Source organism: Sminthopsis crassicaudata, chromosome 1 (genome assembly GCF_048593235.1).
Source record: "Sminthopsis crassicaudata isolate SCR6 chromosome 1, ASM4859323v1, whole genome shotgun sequence".
In the NCBI taxonomy this organism is placed as follows: domain Eukaryota; kingdom Metazoa; phylum Chordata; class Mammalia; order Dasyuromorphia; family Dasyuridae; genus Sminthopsis; species Sminthopsis crassicaudata.
This window is the reverse complement of record NC_133617.1, coordinates 606,092,542-606,110,754: the sequence shown is the minus strand read 5'-3', so window position 1 is coordinate 606,110,754 and position 18,213 is coordinate 606,092,542. Positions and strand designations below refer to the sequence as shown.

Below are 18,213 nucleotides of genomic sequence, written 5' to 3'. Positions count from 1 at the left end.
GCTGAAACTCTTATATGGGACTCAGACATCACAGTAGGGAGAGAATCAGACTTCTTCAATTCATAGTTGTCCTAGAAATTATGCAATAAATCTGACAAAAAGACAAATTTGCTTGTAGAAATGGTTTGTGGTTCGTGAGTTATTGTAAAGAAGGCAGTTTTCCAAGTTTGCTTGATGTTTCTTAAAGACAAAATTGAGAATAAGCAAAAGCAAAATTCATATTAAGCTCAAATAATTACCTTCATATATCAATTTTATTGGAACAAATTTACATTTTCAATACAGGTGTTAGACTAGAACTGTCTGTATCCTAATAGAGAAGTGTGTGTGTGTCTTGTCTGTCTGTCTATTTGTCTTTCTGTGGTGCTAGGTAAATACATGTTGAATAAATTCAGATTAAATTAATTTTTATATTTTGTTGTAATTGTTTCTACTCTTTCTACAAAATTTGTTTAGGGAGAAAGAACTTATTTATTTGCCTAAAAGTGAAAATTTGCGAAGCATTTGAAAGTTTTCATATGCAAATTATATAAAATACGAAATTATCTCACTGACTCTTGAATATTTTTACATATGACTCATGTAGTTGCAAAACGATATGATGATGTTTCTTATCCCTAGGCACAATGTTTTGACTATTTATTAATAGAATGATAGACTAAATAACTGTTGTGATAATTTGTATATTTTTGTAATTTTTTTTTTTTTAGGTTTTTCTAGTAACAAATTTGAAGAAGGTGATAGCTCTGGCTTTTGGAGAGGTAAATTAAATGTTGTGATTGTGAGTTGTTCCTGTTGTGTGACATTTAGATTATATTTTGAAGAGAAATTAAGATTTCTCTAAGTTTATTTTTCTATCCCAGTTTATTTTTTGCTTAGGTAATTTTAAAAAATGAGGTTGAAATTACTTTTTTTTTTCCTCCCAGTGGAAACGTGGGAATACTATTCTGGAAAAGATTTATGGTTATGTGTTAGATTATAGAAAATCAGACTACATAGGTAGGACAGTGTGGTTTAATAAATACTGTGCTGGATTTGAAATGAGGAAGACCCAATTTTTCACATTCTATCTCTGTTACTTAATAATGTGCCTATGAACAAGTCAATTAGCATCTGTTTTTTAGTCTTTTTTTTTTTTAATATTTTTTTATTTAGAATTTTTTTTCCCACAGTATATATGTGTTTTTTAGTCTTTTCAAGATAGTATTACCTTTGTCACCTCTATCAAAGGAAAGTTATAAGACTGAAATGAAATAATGTATGTAAATGGGATTTACAAACTAAAAGTGCTATTTTAAATGTCAGTTAATCACTTTTATGGGCTTCTTATTTATAAAATGAGAAAGTTGACTAAGATAATTCCCTCTATCTCTTCTGAATTTATGATCATAAAAGTAATCTCTGGATACAACCCTTTTAATATGTTGTATTACCCAAAATGAAACTAGAGATTCAAAAATAAAAATCTAACTTTGATGTTTAGAAATCTGTTGGTTTTAGATTGGCCTCTTGTTAATCATTGAAGAGCACATAGATTAAGGGAAATCATCACTGTCCTTAAAATTGTTAATTAATACTGAAAATTCCAAAGCTACACTTGTTAAACTTTTGTCATGCCCAAGTTTTTGGAATTGGTGCACAAAATGAGCTTGAAAAAGGATGAAATTTATGGAAAAATGACCCATAGGGTAACCTAGAGAATTGATAAGATCTGGCCTTTCTATGCTCATGGCAATGTATGTAAAAATAGTATATATGTAAAAAGAATTGGGGTAGCTGGGTTGTACATTGAATAAAGTACCAGGCATGAGGTGGTGAGCAAGACTCATCTTCCTAAATAAATATCCAGCCTCAAACACTTACTAGCTGTATGACCTTAGGCAAAATCATTTAATTTTGTTTGTCTCAATTCTCTCATGTATAAAATGGGCTGGAGAAGGACATGGCAAACCACTTCAGTATCTTTGGCAAGAAAACCCCAAATGGAGTCAAGAATAGGACTGAAAACAATTAAACAACAACAAAATAACAACAATTGACATTTGGGGCCTTGAGGGAGAATTTTAATGATTTTTTCTTTTATTGTTTAGATATCCTTTCTGCTAATAACTATTCCTTAAGCTACATATTTATGATGTCACATTTTCACTTACTTACTTTCTTATTATGCCCCCTGACTTTTGCAGACAAACTTTTGCAGAAGTTTGAGTTTTACTATTATCTTGGCATATAAGGGGTGAGGCATAGGGCACATGTATATATACATACATGCAAGTTCTGATTAGTAGTTTTTACAGATAAGCATGATTTCTTTGTCCTTATGTTCTTAAATAGGAACAACTATCATCCATGTCATATCTTCTTAATGTGAAACCAATATGAAACCAATAGCTCCTTTTCTCTAAGATACTCATTTAACTTAAAATCAGAGATTTAATTGTCTTGATCTTCTGTGTCATGCTATTGAGGAGAGGTGTATGTCTTAAACTAGAAAATTTTTTCTCTGGACCTACCCAATTGTTTGGCTTAAAACATGCTGATAGTGAACTATTACAAGTGTTATTTTACATTCTTTACTTTGTTAGAGTTCTTTTTCTCTTGCTCCAATTTAACCACCATTCCATCCAATGTTCATTTTCTTCTAGAAGTGGATTATCATCCCATTGAATTACATGTTCTGGGTATTTTGCAGGAGAGCAATATTTATTTAAAAACTTTAGCAGGAGTCAGCAGGCAGCCCATATGTATCCTTGTTGTTAGCCCTAATAGCTAAAGATTCCTTGCTTTAGTGAAACAAAATTAAACAGATTATATTTTATTTTCAATTGTCAGAAAGATGTGAAAAAAAGGATTTGAGTTTTAAACTGATTGATCATAATTGATATTACAATTACATAGGAAGGAGGTGAAAAATTTGAGGTTGAACAAAACATCTTAAGGATGATCTATGACTTCTGTTTCTGTTACTTAAATGTCTTACGTATTCTAAATAATTAGGGGAAGTTAGTGTAAGTTTTGAGATGTGGCAATGTGTGCTAAAAATTTAGAGAGAAATATTGAAAACATTAGGACTTTAATGGGACTAGCTCACAAACAGTGGAATAACAATTCTATTCTGAAGATATGATTCCTTTCGGGTGTACTGCTTAACTATAATATATTCATTTGTCATTTAAGAGTCTAATGACTATTGAAGATAATCAGACAAGGAGCAGAGGATTCGCCAGGAGAGGCGGTAAGTATATTTTATGTTTAGTATTTTTTACGAGTTGTGGTGGTTTACCACTGAATTCATTCTAAGTGAGAGAAGTTTTACATGTACACCCCTCCCCCACCCCTTAGATAGATGTTTACCCTTATTTAAAAACTAGAAAAATTGTAGCAGAAGTTTGATTATAGAACAACAGTCTGGGAATGAGTTTTAGTGGTGAAGACAACCTTTGCAAGAAAACAATATGCCTTTGACCATATTTAGCAGGTGCCCTTCTGCTTCTGAATTTACAGGAACTTTACTTCTTAGGTGTTTGCAGTATTTTTACCAACTATAGGCTTCAGATCATCTGAGTCTTCGTCAGGTGAGCCCAAGTTGACTTTGCCTCTGAGAATGGGTGATGTTATTTTTTGCTGATGATCAGCAATCTTTCACCACATTCAATCAATCAGATTTTTTAGTATTGATGATGAGGAAAGGCTATATCTAGAATTATTTGTGATGTTGTAGGAATAGAGTAATATTAATAGCTATAGTAATGTTTATATAGTTTTATAGTTTTCCAAGCTTATGTGAATAGTAAGTACCTAAGCTTGGATTTGAAACTTTGTCTTCTCTAAGAACATTGATATTTCATATTTCTTGACTTTTCCATTTGCCCAGTAGTTTTAATAGCGGCTACTCTTGAGTATTGCCAACACTTGGGTTTTTAAGTATCCTGAAGATAACTCAGATGCGCAGAGCTTTGCTTTGTGAAACATGGGATATGGCTTGTGGATAAAGTTGCTCTTCTAGTCTATCCTTTTATCACAACTCTTGATTTTTGAAACTGAAGGACACTAGTACATCCTCATTGGAAACAACTGAGAATCATTAGCCTTGAGTGTCCATTTGATTTGAACATAGCTATAATAGAAACTGAGATCTCTAATGTTGGAAGACCTGAATTCAAATCCAGCCTCAGACATTTACTAGCTGTGTGACCTTAGGCAAGTCCCTTAACTTTTTTGCCTCATTTTGTTCATCTATAAATAGGAATCTTTGGGGGCACCTATCTCTCAGGTTTGTTGTGAAGATCAAATGAGATGATAATTATAAAGAATTTAGTAGAATGCTTGCTCATAGTGCTACATAAATACTAGTTTAAATTATCATTATTACTATTATGTAACATAATACACTAATGAACCTGCATCAGTATCAGCTGCAGGAAATATCCATAATCGATAAACGTGAATTATTTGAGAAAAAGCAGACCTTTATTGATGATACATATGACATACTGGAACTGGAAAATATTAGAGACTTTGGCTTATGACATCTGGTGATTGACAGTTAGTACTGTACTTATTTATGCCCTTTTCCAAGAATGTTTCTTTCCTACCCATTTCCATAATCTACCTTTTCATAGCAGAATGTAAATACTGTATGAAGTAGTTCCAAGAAGAACTGCCAGAAGGTAGGTAGATTTAGGTATAGACCTAGTTGTTAAACTACCCTTCTAAGGCATTAGTGATTTTGGATCACCCTGCTAGAGCAATTTTTTATCTCAAAATCAAAGCCAAATAATCTGTTCAATATAATTAAAAACCTTGTAGTTTTAGAGGAATAAGAGCTGTTTTTGTGGTCACCAGGCTACCTAACAAATCTCCTTATCTTGACCTATTTCCTTGTCTCTGTTTTTTTTTTTTTTTTTTTTTTTTTTTTTTTTTTTTTTTTTTTTTTACAATGTTTAGCAATGAAGGGAAAAAAAGCTAAAAGTTGTCTTAATATGAACATTCCTTGTTTAATATTACCACTAACAATCATATTCAGAGCACAGTCAAGCTTAGAGCTTGAGATTTATGTGCTTTGAGATAGTCTTTTATTTTTAAAAACTTAAACTGGAGGGATTTAGGGATACTTTGTTTAAGGGATACTATGTTTTGAATTAGCTGTGTTTAATTAGTAATAAAATTGGTATCAGTGTATTGTAGGGATTTAATCTAGGGGTAAAAAAAAAATAGGTAGCATTGATAGTGTTATAACAGGGAAGAAGGAAAAGGAGCTTCACAATTGTGAAATAATCCTGGATGAGATGTTCCAACAATTTTCAGGGAAATTAAATACTGTCCAAAACCATGACAAATGGAAGTCAGATATAAATCAGGAGGTGTGACAGGACAGAGATAGAAGAGAATTTGAAATTTAACTCACCTGAAAAATAAGTAACTAAATTCCAAAGCTTCAGAAGATCAGAGAAGAGTGCAAACAACCAGGAAGAAGAAATTTACTTTAAAAACCAACACCAGTTCAAATTTTTAAGACATGTGAAACATGTCTTACAAATGATAAGAATCAACAAGGATAAGGAATATGAAACTGGAATGTAATAAGTGAAATTGAGTTATATCACCAAAATTACCTATGTTGTATAATCAAGCCATAGTGATCCATCATGAGAATGGATGGCTCTTCAGTGAGCAGAAAATTTAATTTATCCCTGTTGTGAATTTTAGAACAGGGAAGAACCTATGATGTGCACATTGACCAAGCAACTGAAGCTGTTGGGTAGTCTGGAATTGAATGCAAGTAAGAAGTAATGGGTGACTCAATATTTATGTGCTATAAGGAGATGAAAAGTCTATTCTAGATTTTCTCAGCTTTGAGAAGGGTCTATACAAAAGACAAACATTGAGAATTTTGGAGATTAAGCTTGAGAAGGGAGCAGATAGAAATAGATTATCTGATGGACAAAAAGAATAGTTAGAGAAAAGGTGAACTCTAGAAATGTGTAAGTAAGGGCTAATCAATCAGTGGGGTATGAAAGAAAAAACAAATTATATCAATAAAATGACATTTGGTTGGAGGTGAATAGATAATAGATTAAAAAGTGAACACTATTTTTATGTTTGGTGAGGGCAAATGTGTATACATGTGTTAATGCGGGATTAATAAAGTGAAATAGTTGATAAAAACAAAAGAAGGTAGGATAGCATAATAAGGTAATTGGAGCAAAGCCAATTATAAGCTTTAGTGTTAAACTGAATTTCTCAATAAAAAGGAAAAACAATTTGTAGAATGGATTAGGAATGAAAACTGTTCGTTGATTTGATGCTTAGATTCATTTAAAGCATAGGGATTGATGCCAGTTTCAAATGAATGGCTAGGCTAGATTAGCTAACATATAGAATAGCATAAGAGGGTATTATACTTCAACTCAATCCAAAAAAATCAGCAGTGATTTTTCCCCCCCATAAGGCATTAACAGATAATAGTGAAAGACAAGTGGGAAAACTACATTATTATAGTTACAGGTACTATTAAAATATTAATAAAATTACATGTACCAAGTGACAAATATAGCAGCTGTTTAAGGAAAAAGCTTACTTTTGTAAAGTTGATGTGTAAAAAAAAAGAGATTATAAAACTAATTCCAAGCTTCTTTCATATTTTTCTGGCAAAGCTTAACAAATCCTAAAGAAAGAAAAACAAAAATGAAACGATAGGCTTGCCCAAAACATTGGAAAAACTCTGGTCAATAGATAGAGACTTCAGAGATCTTCATGGGCATTTATTTGATAAGAGTGATTAAATGCAGCTAGAATAAGATGAAATACAGACTGGGGAGCATCTTTGCACAAAACAGCTCTCCTTAAAAAGTCCCAGAATCTTTAGGAAATTAATATCTGTAAAATCGAGTCATTCCTCAGTAGTTAAGATCACAATTAAGGTCATTGGATATAAACAAGTGCTTCTCAAAAGTAGAAACATAATACCAGCTAAATTGCTAATCACCAGAAAAATGCAAATTGAAGTGTTCTTCTGTGATGTACTTTTGGTAAAAAATAAGGCAAACATTTTAAAAAGAAAATATTTATGGGGATTCTAGAAAATTGATATATCAATTTACTGTTGATAGAACTATAAATTGGTTCACTCTTTTAGGGAAGAGAATTTGAATTAGACACAATTGGGGAATAGCTGAACTAATTATAGTTGGTTAAAATGGAATATTACTACATCTTAATAGCGTGAAGCTTTTAGAGAAATATGGGAAGAAATTAATTGATAGAGTGAACATTGTAGAACTAAGATCAATTATGTACAATTGCTATAAGTACTATAAATAAAGACAATTTAAATTAGCAAGAAAGCTCAGATGAAGATATTGGACAGTGTTAATAACTTTTAAGTATCTGGCAAATTGGTAATGCAGTGGATAAAATGTTGAACCTAAAAGGCAAGATAACTTGAGTTCAAACCTTTAAACCAACTTTTAGACACTTGTTAGCTATATAACCCTGGATAAATCGGCTAACCTCTGTTTCCTCATCCCTATAATGGGGTAATAACATTGCCTTTCTCCAGAGATGCTCTGAGGATAAACTTAAATATTTATGAACAAATACTATATAAATACTAGAAATTATTGTTGTAGATGTTAATAGCATGTGTATGTATAAAAACAATTACTGAAATGAGGGTATGCTATATTTTTCATGGATTGCATGTTGGAAATACATCAAATTTTTGTCATGAAATTATATATACATATATATATATGCATATATATACATATACATATATATATATATATAAAACATTTGAAAGTTTTAAGTGAAAAATTTTTTCAGTGAGATGTTAGCTTTGGCAACATTTTCAGCAACTGTAGAAAGATCTGATGACTCCTCAGTTTTCCTTTATAAGATTTAAAAATTGTTAATAAGAATCAGATTTTTTTTGGTCTTTTTAATCTCATTTTAACTTTCTGTTCTTCTCCCCTCAAATAAAATAATTCTTTGTAACAAATAACTTGTCAAGCAAAATAAATACACACATTGGTGGTGTTTGAAAGGGTTTTATCTTGTTCATTATCTATGGTCTACTTTTCTCCTGAAAACTTTTTATGTGAACCAGAATATATGAATATATATAAATATAAATATATAAATATTTATTTATATAAATATATAAAATAAGTGTACAAAACAAAAAGTTACTGATAATCATAATTTCACAACCGCCACATTCCAGATACATGGCCACATTTAGGGTCACAAAGCACAATTAGGAAGTTTGATTTCTATCATCTCTCTGCTTAGAAGTGAAAAGCATGCTTCATCAATAGTTTTCTATAATCTTCCCTAATTACTGCATTGTCTTATATCACTGCATGTAATGTTCTGGTTTTGCATCATTTACTTTGTTTCAGTTCATATAAGTTTTTCTGATTCTATCCTCTGTGTTATTTTTATGTGGCAGAAGTTTTTATTATATTCTTATACTTTAGTTCACTTGTTCCCCAATAGATGGGATCACTTTTTCATACAGTTATTAGTAACTTAGATTTCTTATGAAAACTGCTGTTTCTTTGACCATTATTATTGTGGAATAGAACTTTTACATTTATATCATTTCCTTGTGTATCTTGTTTAGCAGACCTTTATTATGCAAGCTTGATAGATCTTCCTCATTTGACTATTTCCCTTCTAATTTTAACTAGTGGTAGTGTTCTGCAAAATCTTTTCTGTTTTATGTAATTGAAATTTTGTATTTTGTCATTTGTTATCTTTATATCTTTTTGGTTAAGTTCTTATCTATAGGGTAAAAGATTTCTTTTCCTCTAACTTTGTTATATCCATTTGAACCTTATGGTATATGGTATAAGCTTTTAGTGCTATCTTAATTTTCCCATATTGTTTCTCACTTTTACCATCAGTTTTTGACAAATAATGAGTTTTTAACCAGAAGTTGGTGTCTTTGGGTTTACTGCTATTCTTTTTTGATTGTTTTTGGCTCTTGGGGATCTGATTTTGACTGGTCAAATTTTTTTCCCCTACTTTTTTTTTTTTTTTTTTTTTTTTCTAAAGCATTTGGGGTTAAGGGACTTGCCCAGGATCACACAGCTAGGAAGTATTGTCTGAGGCCAGATTTGAACACAAGTCCTCCTGATTTCAGAGCTGGTGATCTATCAATTGTACCATCTAGCTCTCCTTTTTTCTTAACTCTTAACCTAAGTTTCCTAGAACTCCTTTCATATCTCCCCTCTCCCAGATAATTTCCCTTGAGATTAACATTTTATTCCTCCTGATGAATTGTTATTTCACTTTTGTTTTCTATAAAGTAAGTGTCTGGTAGTATGTTATGGTACTGAATTTGTAAATTAGTACTGTCATTTTAGACAGAAGATCCACCCATAAGTAAGTAATATCTTTCAAGCGTCTTTTTATTTTGGTAAAGAGTATTTTTTAAATTGTATTCATATAATTTTAATTTTTATTTTGGTAAGTTTAAGTATTTTATATAATCTTTAGTTTTTTGAATAGATTTTTTTGTTGTTGTTGTTTCTGCTAGGTTGGACATATAAAAAGGGTTTTTTGTGTGTGTGTGTGGTTTTCTTTTATGTACTACTATTTTACTGAGAATCAGATAGTGTTGGAAATTCATAAAAATGATATAATAAAACCACCTGGAAATTTTCTATAATCCTATGAATTTTGAACAAAGTTCCAGAACTCTCAGTGTTGCCTAATGCATGTGAACAATTAGACTTTACTGGAGGAGGTGCTTAGCTAAGCAGCTAGAACTTCTGCTAATCTTTTTCAAGAAGAAGGGAAAATGAAAACTTTTCTAACTTAAAGGAATTTACCCTTACCATTGATTATTAAGCTTTGGAAATAACTTTGTTTTTCTTTCCTATAATTAAATTTAAATTTTTTCAATTTTTGACACTTGTGAATAAATGTTGCTCCATTAGCTTGCCAGCCATTTGGGCAAATTATGCGCTTGCGCTCTCTCTCTCTCTCTCTCTCTCTCTCTCTCTCTCTCTCTCTCTCTCACACACACACACACACACACACACACACACACACACACAATGTAAATTTCCTATTTTCTATAATGGTAATCTATCATTTTCACTCCCTAGTTAGAAGCTGTCAAATAAGAATAAGGAAATCTCTGAAATTATAGAAATTTTAAAGGTTTGTGATGAATTGCTATTTCCAAGATAGCTGTTTGCAAAATTTTCCATTAAAAAGGGTCTTTATGCAGTTTTAATACTAAACTGTCCCTAGGTGTTTGTATTCATATGATTTCTGTGTGACTTTTTTTGATTTTTTTTTCCCCAAAGAGAATCTGATTACATTGATACATTTTAGTGTCTAATAAATTTTAAATAAATTCCTGTTTACAATGGCAAATTTTGACTTATCTAAAACTTGGTGTCGAGGCTTACAGGAATCATTCATTTCAACTTTAATAAAAAATTAGCTTTTAATGACTCCAAACTTATTCTTGTAAATAAAGAATATGAATGAAATCATATCAGTTTTCTTTCACCAATACTGTGTCATATAATGCCTCAGTCTCTAAAGAATTAAAGTTTTAATTTATTCAAAGGAAGTTGATAATTTTTTAAATAGTTATGTGCTAATTAAATTCCATGAATTTAAGTATCAAGTTTTAATTTGTTGTAACTTTGTAGGTTATCAAGATGGAAATGATTCAGAAGCTTCAGGGTCATCAAGAAGAGGTGGACGTGGCAGTTTCCGAGGTTGCCGTGGAGGATTTGGTCTCACTCACAGTTAGTAAAGTGGCGAATTGTGTACCACTTTTGATTTAATATTGGTGTTACTAAGATACTTTCTAGAAGTAAAATTGAAAGGTGTACTTCACAGCTCATTTCAGCCCCTTTTTGATGAATGAATCTCTTCTGAAACAATCTCTTCTTAATCTACCCTTATTGTACTTTACCCTGTAATGGGAAACTTAGTATGTAATCCTTCTGTTTGAAAAGTCAGAATTGCTGGGTCATTCTTATTTGAGTTGAAATTTTATTTCATTTTTACTTCTATTCATTGTTTCTCCACTTAAAGTAAAGCAGAATAAATGTAATCCTTTTACATAGCATATCTTTAAATTTGTGAAAATTATTATTGTGTTCTTCCTGCTCAGATAGCTACTTGTTTTTTAAAAAATGCGTATACATAAAAATGAATGAAAATTAGAATGGATTTGAGAGAATGAACATTTCGTCAGGATTTTCAATGATAGACTAACTTTGTTATATACTTTGGTATGATTTGAGGAATTCTTCCAATGCTCTTTTTGTCTGCCATTTTGTCAAAATTGGTTTTGAGTAGTCACTTTGGTATTGCTTCCAGAAAGTCACCATTTAAATGTATGTGCTTTTTGAGAGAAGAGATCATTTGAAGACCAGGACAATAAAGTGTTTTTGATTTAGAGATAGTGAGGTTGGGTCCTAGTTATGGAGTATTTTGATGGAGAGCTGGCTAGAATGAGATGCTTGTATGGGGATGTTTTGGAGAACATCAAGATACTGTTAAGAAGTGTGATTTTGGTTTACTCAAATGATTTTGCATGTGACCAGTCCTAACTAATATTAAGGAATTTCTTTTTATAAAAGGGAAAAGAAGTTTCTGAGAGAAATTTAAGTTAACTGCAGGAGATAGCTTTCTTAGTTTAGAGAATTTAAAAAAATATATTTCTTTAGAACTTAAAAAAAAGCAGAAAAAGAAAAAAATTGCACTATAGAGCATAAGAAGGGGATTCATTATATGTAACAAATTTCCATTTCAAGAAAAGTATATAATAATAGAACACATTGTGTTCATAACTGCTTCTTTTCCTTGCAGGTTTGTTTTCTTTTTCTGCTGTCACTTTTTTACTTTATTCTTTTTCCCCCTTTTCTTCTCCCCACATCTCTAAGCAGACTATAGTTAAGCAGGGATGTATTTTTCTCTCTTCCTCACCCCCCCCTTTCCCTCTCCCTCTCCCTCTTTGCCTTCCCCTCCTCCCTCTCTCTCCATCCCTCCCTCCCTCCCTCTCTCTCTCTCTCTTCCACCCCCCATATACATACACACATCCATATATACATGGATTCTTTTAATCACATAAAAATAAATTCACATACATCTGTGTAAGGCTATGCTATTCTTTGTCTTTTTTTTTTTTTTTTTCCTGAAGGTGGATAACATCATCATTTTTAGGTCTAAGTCCTTCCATATTTTTCTAAACTTACCAACTCATTTCCTATGCCACAACAATATTCCAACATTATATACTATCTAGTTATTTTGAATAGTCCAACACAATATTAGTGTTTTATATATAAAATGTAGTTTCCTTATTCTTTTGATTGCATTTTTAAAACTTTAACTTTGTCTGAAATCAATGATTACTACCCCTGCCTTTTAAAATTTTTTAAAATAAATTCTACTCATGATCATTATTGTGCTTGTATGTATCTCTTGTTTTCTATCCCTGCTGATTCTTCTACTTAAATTCTACCTGCTAGTTTGCCTTGCTATCCTCCTCCCCTGCCCAGGATCCCACTCATATCTTTTCCCTTCCTTTTTACTCCATTCCCATTAATCTGTACACTTTATCCCTTTCCCATTAATCTGTATGCCTTTCTATATCCTGCTTTATCCTATTTCCTCTCATACTTTTATTTCTTTTAAAATTTAAGGATTTTTATACTCTTCCAAACATATCAAATGTCCCCTTTTTAACCCATTTCTGATGTAAGATTTCAGAAATACTAGCCTTCCTCCCCATCTACTCTGTATCACTTCTTGCTCTCACACATCATTCATATAGCATAATTATTATTTTTATATTTATGGTTTTTTTTGAGTCACATCATTTTACCCTTATCTTTCTTTTTGAACTACCCAGTTACCAATGACAATCTTAGACATGGTTTATATTTCCATGTATAAAGCTTAAAGAGTTTTTCCTTATTGAGTCCCTTAAATTAGTCTTTGATGGTTACCTTATTTTTTCTTATGTCAATTTTTCTATGAAGGTAAGGTGTTTTTTTTTTTTTTTTTTTTTTTTTTTTCCCCAACAAAGTCCTGAAAGTCTGCTAATTTTCTGAATATTTTTTTCATGGTTATGGTTAATTTTGCTGGATATATTTCTAGCTGCTATCCTAGTTCTTTTGACCTTTGATATATATAGTACTCCAAGACCTGTTGTCATTTATTGTAACTGCTGATAAGTCTTGTATGATTCTAATTGTGGTTCCAGTGTATTTGAATTTTTGTTGTTATTGCTTGTAAAATTTTCTCTTTAATCTGAGGTTTTGAAATTTGGTAGTAATATTCATGTAGGTTTTCCTTGTAGGATCTTTTTAGATGGTGGTTGGTGGATTTTTTTCTATTTCTATTTCTTCTTTTGTTCCAATGTTTCAGGACAATTTTCTTAAATTATTTTTTATAGTATGATATTGTTTCCATTTTTTATCATAGCTTCTAGATATCTAACTAATTCTCATGTTTTCTAGATCTGTTGTTTTTCTTATGAGATATCTCACATTCTCTCTTTTTTCCCACTTTTTATATTTTATTATTTCTTGGTCACTTGATTTCACTGTATTACCTTTGCCCAGTTCTAATTTTCAAAGAGTAATTTTCTTCCTTAAGATTCTAGATCTCCTTTTCTATTTGGTTAATTTTCTTTTCATAATCTTGTTTTTTTTTTCCCTAAGTTTTTTTTTTCTTAGTGTCTCATTTAATTTTTAATTTTTTTTTTGTTGTTGTTCTCTGAAAATTCTTTTTAGATAAATAATGTGTTTTTATTCTGTGGAATAGAATAAGGGTTTGGTTTTTTTTTTTTTTGTTTTTTTTATTTTTCACTTCACTATTTTTCCCTGAAAAAGAATCCTGGTCTTTCCTATTCCCATAGTAACTGTCTGTGGTTAAATTCTTTTAGTGCAATCCCCCTCCTTGGCAGGGTGGAGAATGTTGGTATCTCTGGCTTCAGGTCCTTTTTTAGTTCTCCCCTTTAGCTTGGAACCCAAAACTAAGAACTCTGCCCTCCTGTTAATGTTGGCAGCCAGCAGTGTCCCTGTCTCACTGCTTTTGCACTCATTGGGCATATGCTGGTTCTTTCTTGCCCAGAATGTCTAGTTTCTGAAGCATAGCTGGGCCTGGTATTCCTTATCTGTAGAAGTTCCCTCAAGCATCTCCAGCTCAGACTTCTGACTTCTATACACTGTCTGAGAAGTGAGTTGCTGGGATTGAATCAAGGCCACTTCCCAACCCAGGAAACACCAGGACTCCCTGCTTGTTTCAGTGAAGTTAACCTGAAGGTGTTACAGTTCACAGGGGCCAAATCCCGCTTCCTTCAACTTCTTGAAATTTTCTCTGTCCCTGGAGGACCACTGTTCTGCTCCAACTTTTATTTGTTTTTCATTGCTCTGTGTTCAACCTGAAGTGCGGTTTTGTTTTTTTGAGGGGAAGGGTGGGAAACTCCTTGGAGTTTTCTAACCTACTCTGCCATCTTCCCAGAATCTCCAGCCTATAGAATTTGTGGGAAAACTTTTTTGAGATTTGTTGGTGAAAAAATATTATTCCCCTCTCTGCTTAAACTTAAAGGAGTATTCATTTAGTAGGCCTTTAGTAAACATTTAGTAGGACAGTGATAATACTATACAAGTTGCTAAAGATACAAAGACAAAATGATAAACAAGTCCTTGACCTAAAGTGGTATCTTTTCAAATGGTGGATGCAGAGTGATGTTTATCACCTTTATAAAGGTACATTAAGATTAGATTGAGCAGGGAGAGAACACTAACAGTTTTGAGAGGTCAGTTATGGCTTTCTTCAAGTGTTGAGCCTTGAAGCAATGAAATTATTACAAGAAGCATAGATTGCAGAATAGGCCTTCTAAGGGCATGGAGACAGGAAAGGAAATGCCTAGTCATGAAAGCCAGTAAACCAGTTTTGCTGAAATGTAGAGAGCATAATGTAAAATTAGTTTGAAAAATAGGCTGTGACCAGCTTGTGAAGGGCTTCACATACTAAGCTGAGGAGTTTTAATTTTATTCTGGAAGCACTGGAGATTTACTAAAGGTTCTTTTCATGGGGAATAATATGGTCATACCTGGTCATGGTTATTTAGGGTGGTTGTGTGGGAAGTGGATTGATGAGAGGATAGATAGATCTCTGCTGTAGAACAGAAAAGAGATAAGTGAGTAGAGAGAAGGGGGCAGAGGTAAATGAGAGCTGTTATGGGGAAAGTATTGACTAGAAGTGGCAGCCAATTGGGTGAGCCTCTAATCATCTTTAGGCAAATTTTAAACATAAATTATTTTAAATATAATTGATTTTAAAAATAACAAACAATATAATTTACTTGAGGTATATAATACATTTTATATCTATGAAATTTAGATAGTGAATCTGAACGCGAAGATGGGCCTCAACGCCCTGGTGGATTTTTTAGTTCAAGAAGAACAGGATTAGTTGATCCAGCAGGTAAGAATCTAGAATTTGTTATTAAAAGAGAGAGGGGTTGTGTGCATGTGTGTGTGTGCGCACGCGTGTGTGTGTGCGCGCGTGTGTGTGCGCGTGTGTTGTATTCATTAGTTTTCAATAAGTACTGTATATGCCATGGTAAAATGCATACACATTCTCTCTCCTCCTTCATTTTCTATATTTTGCTCTGTTGAAGTATTGAAGTCAAGCATAAAGAAGAGTAGCTTAATCCCTTTTTGCATTTGTGTAATTGGTTTAAGAAAAATTTTGTGGCTTTTTAAAATCTATGTACTAAATATTGTTACCTTTGAGTTAATTTCAAGGTATAAATTAAAGCTGATTAAAATTATTGGGGGGGGTGAGGGGAGGAGAAAATGAAAGTAGACTCTTGGACCAGTGTCAGGGAATGAAATTAAAAGAAAATTAGAGGAATGGATAGGACTTGGGAGTAAATGAAAAATGAGAGCATATTAGTTGTGGATAGATTTAATTATAAGGAGAAAAAGTTTGAATTAGATACATAAACAGAAGAAAGCTTTTGTAGAAAAATTAAAGTAATTCCTTCTATCAGTACAGCAGTGATGAAAATAGACTTCTCCATTTTGGCTTGTATGCTTGAGGAGAATTAAAACATTTTAAGCTTGTTGTCAAATACTTTTCAGGTAATGGTGACAATTTCCGAGGCAGAAGTGTTGGTGGAAGAGGTGAGGTTTGGGGGTTGGGGGTGCTTACTTTAAAATTTGATAACAGTAATTTAGATTGAAATAAAAGTTATCCATTCAGCATATTGTCCTATTCTGCCTTAACTTCTTATGGGAAAGTGCTAGTGCCTAGAAACAATTGTTTTTATATTAAGTTGAAGGATAGGGCATTTGGCCTGGAGGTGACTGAAGAAGTAAATAGCTCTATATGTCAAAATACTAAGGCATTGTTGCAAGTTATGTAAAGAAGTTTTTAAAATGCTGAAGCCTTTCAGATTGGGAGGAGCTTGTTTTGACTTGTTTTACTGTGAAAAATGAGCAACATTTATTTTGATTCTTTGTCTCATGAGCTTTCTAATATAGTTTCCCTTCTGTTCTTCCCTACTTAATGGGTTTTCCATTGCAGAAATAATTAGTGAAGGGCCATTTAAAACCATATACCACTGTTTTTTGATAGTTGCTAGCAGAATTTCCCATGCATTATGTGATTCTATTTACAGATGCTTTAGTTGTAAGGTGTCTGATTATTTAGGTTGCACCCTTTGGAGGTACCAGGTAAAAAAATTTGTTAGGTCTCTCCCAATCTTTATTTCCTTTTGTGACTATCCTCTTGTTCTGTGAAGTGGTTTTGCACCTGAGAGGAAAAATTTCTTTGATTTTCCTGGAGCTCCCTCCAGTTGAAAACCAAATTCTGGAGTATGCCTTTAGGAAATAGAGAAGAAAAATTGACTTGGTGTTAGTAGGAGGGATGCAAAATTCTACACATTTCTGGATATTAAGATTAATTAATGCAGGTTCCTACTCCTGATACTGAATTCAAACACTTATTGAGTAATAGTGTGCTTAACTTGTCTACTTTTTGAGCATTAGTGACTATTGAAAAAATAAGGAGTTCACAAATATTTGTAAATTTGTATATTTACTGTTTTACTGTTAATTGCTTTAATAGGTGGTTACAAAGGATTCAATGAAGAAGTAGTGGCAGGTTCTGGAAGAAGTAAGCTTTAATTTTATACAAATATTTCATTTGTTTGATTTTATTGTGGCAATTTTTCATTGATGATTTTGTGTTAACATATTTTTCTTTTTCTTTTTTTATTTCTTACTAAGATACTTGGAAATCAGAAGCTGAAGGAGAAAGTGGTGACTTTCAAGGTAAGCTGGTTCACCTTATGTATAGTAATATATATATATATATAGTACATATTCAATATGTATAGTATATTTAGATGTTTTTTCATGATCACACTGAATATGTTTACAATACAATTGATTCTACAAACATTTTGTGGATAGAATTGTGTAATTTTAAAAGTCTTATTATGAAGGAAATGTAAAATCTAAAATGCAGTGGCTTATTTTCTTAAACCAGCTAATTTCCCCTATTTAAACATTAAAGAGTATAAAAGGGTGGAGAGTAAAGCAGCATTTAAAACTTGATCATCTGTTTAACTTTTAATGTTCATAAGACTTTAACATATCTATGATTCCTTATTTTTTTAGTCAATAGTTCATTCTTTAATGTTGGAATATTTTATGTTCAAGGACCGAAAGTGACCTACATACCACCTCCCCCACCAGAAAATGAAGAAGCTATCTTTGCACACTACCAGACTGGCATAAACTTTGATAAATATGATACTATTCTTGTGGAAGTATCTGGGCATGATGCTCCACCAGCAATACTTGTTAGTATATTTATACTTTGTATACTTTTTTTTTCTTTTACCAAGTAAGCCTTTTCCTAGTATCTTTTTATGACTACTATTTGAAAAATACATTTCTCTAAATTAATGTCAGGAAATGTCAAGGTCTTTTCCAACCTTCCTATCAAGTGTACTGGGTATGAAATTTAGGAACAGATGAGCTATTCAAAATGAAATTTTGTGCTGTGTTATATAACAACATGGACAAAATATTCTTTCAAATGTGGAAACTTTAAAAAAAAAAGTTTCCTGTAAGCCAGAAACATAAATTCTCTAAGTATTCCAAAATCTTTTCTTTTTTTCAGGCATAAGAGAGAAGTTAGTTT

General features: G+C 32.0%; 1 protein-coding gene across 1 annotated transcript in view; it reads left to right on the top strand.

Moving 5' to 3' along the window:
* DDX4 (DEAD-box helicase 4) overlaps positions 1–18,213 on the top strand; it is a 53,944-nt gene that overhangs the window by 10,828 nt on the left and 24,903 nt on the right. The window contains 9 exon segments of the mRNA XM_074282499.1: positions 711–761; positions 3,178–3,191; positions 3,193–3,235; positions 10,680–10,778; positions 15,397–15,480; positions 16,143–16,184; positions 17,131–17,178; positions 17,292–17,336; positions 17,727–17,869. Of these exon segments, the coding sequence (XP_074138600.1) occupies positions 711–761; positions 3,178–3,191; positions 3,193–3,235; positions 10,680–10,778; positions 15,397–15,480; positions 16,143–16,184; positions 17,131–17,178; positions 17,292–17,336; positions 17,727–17,869 (569 nt within the window).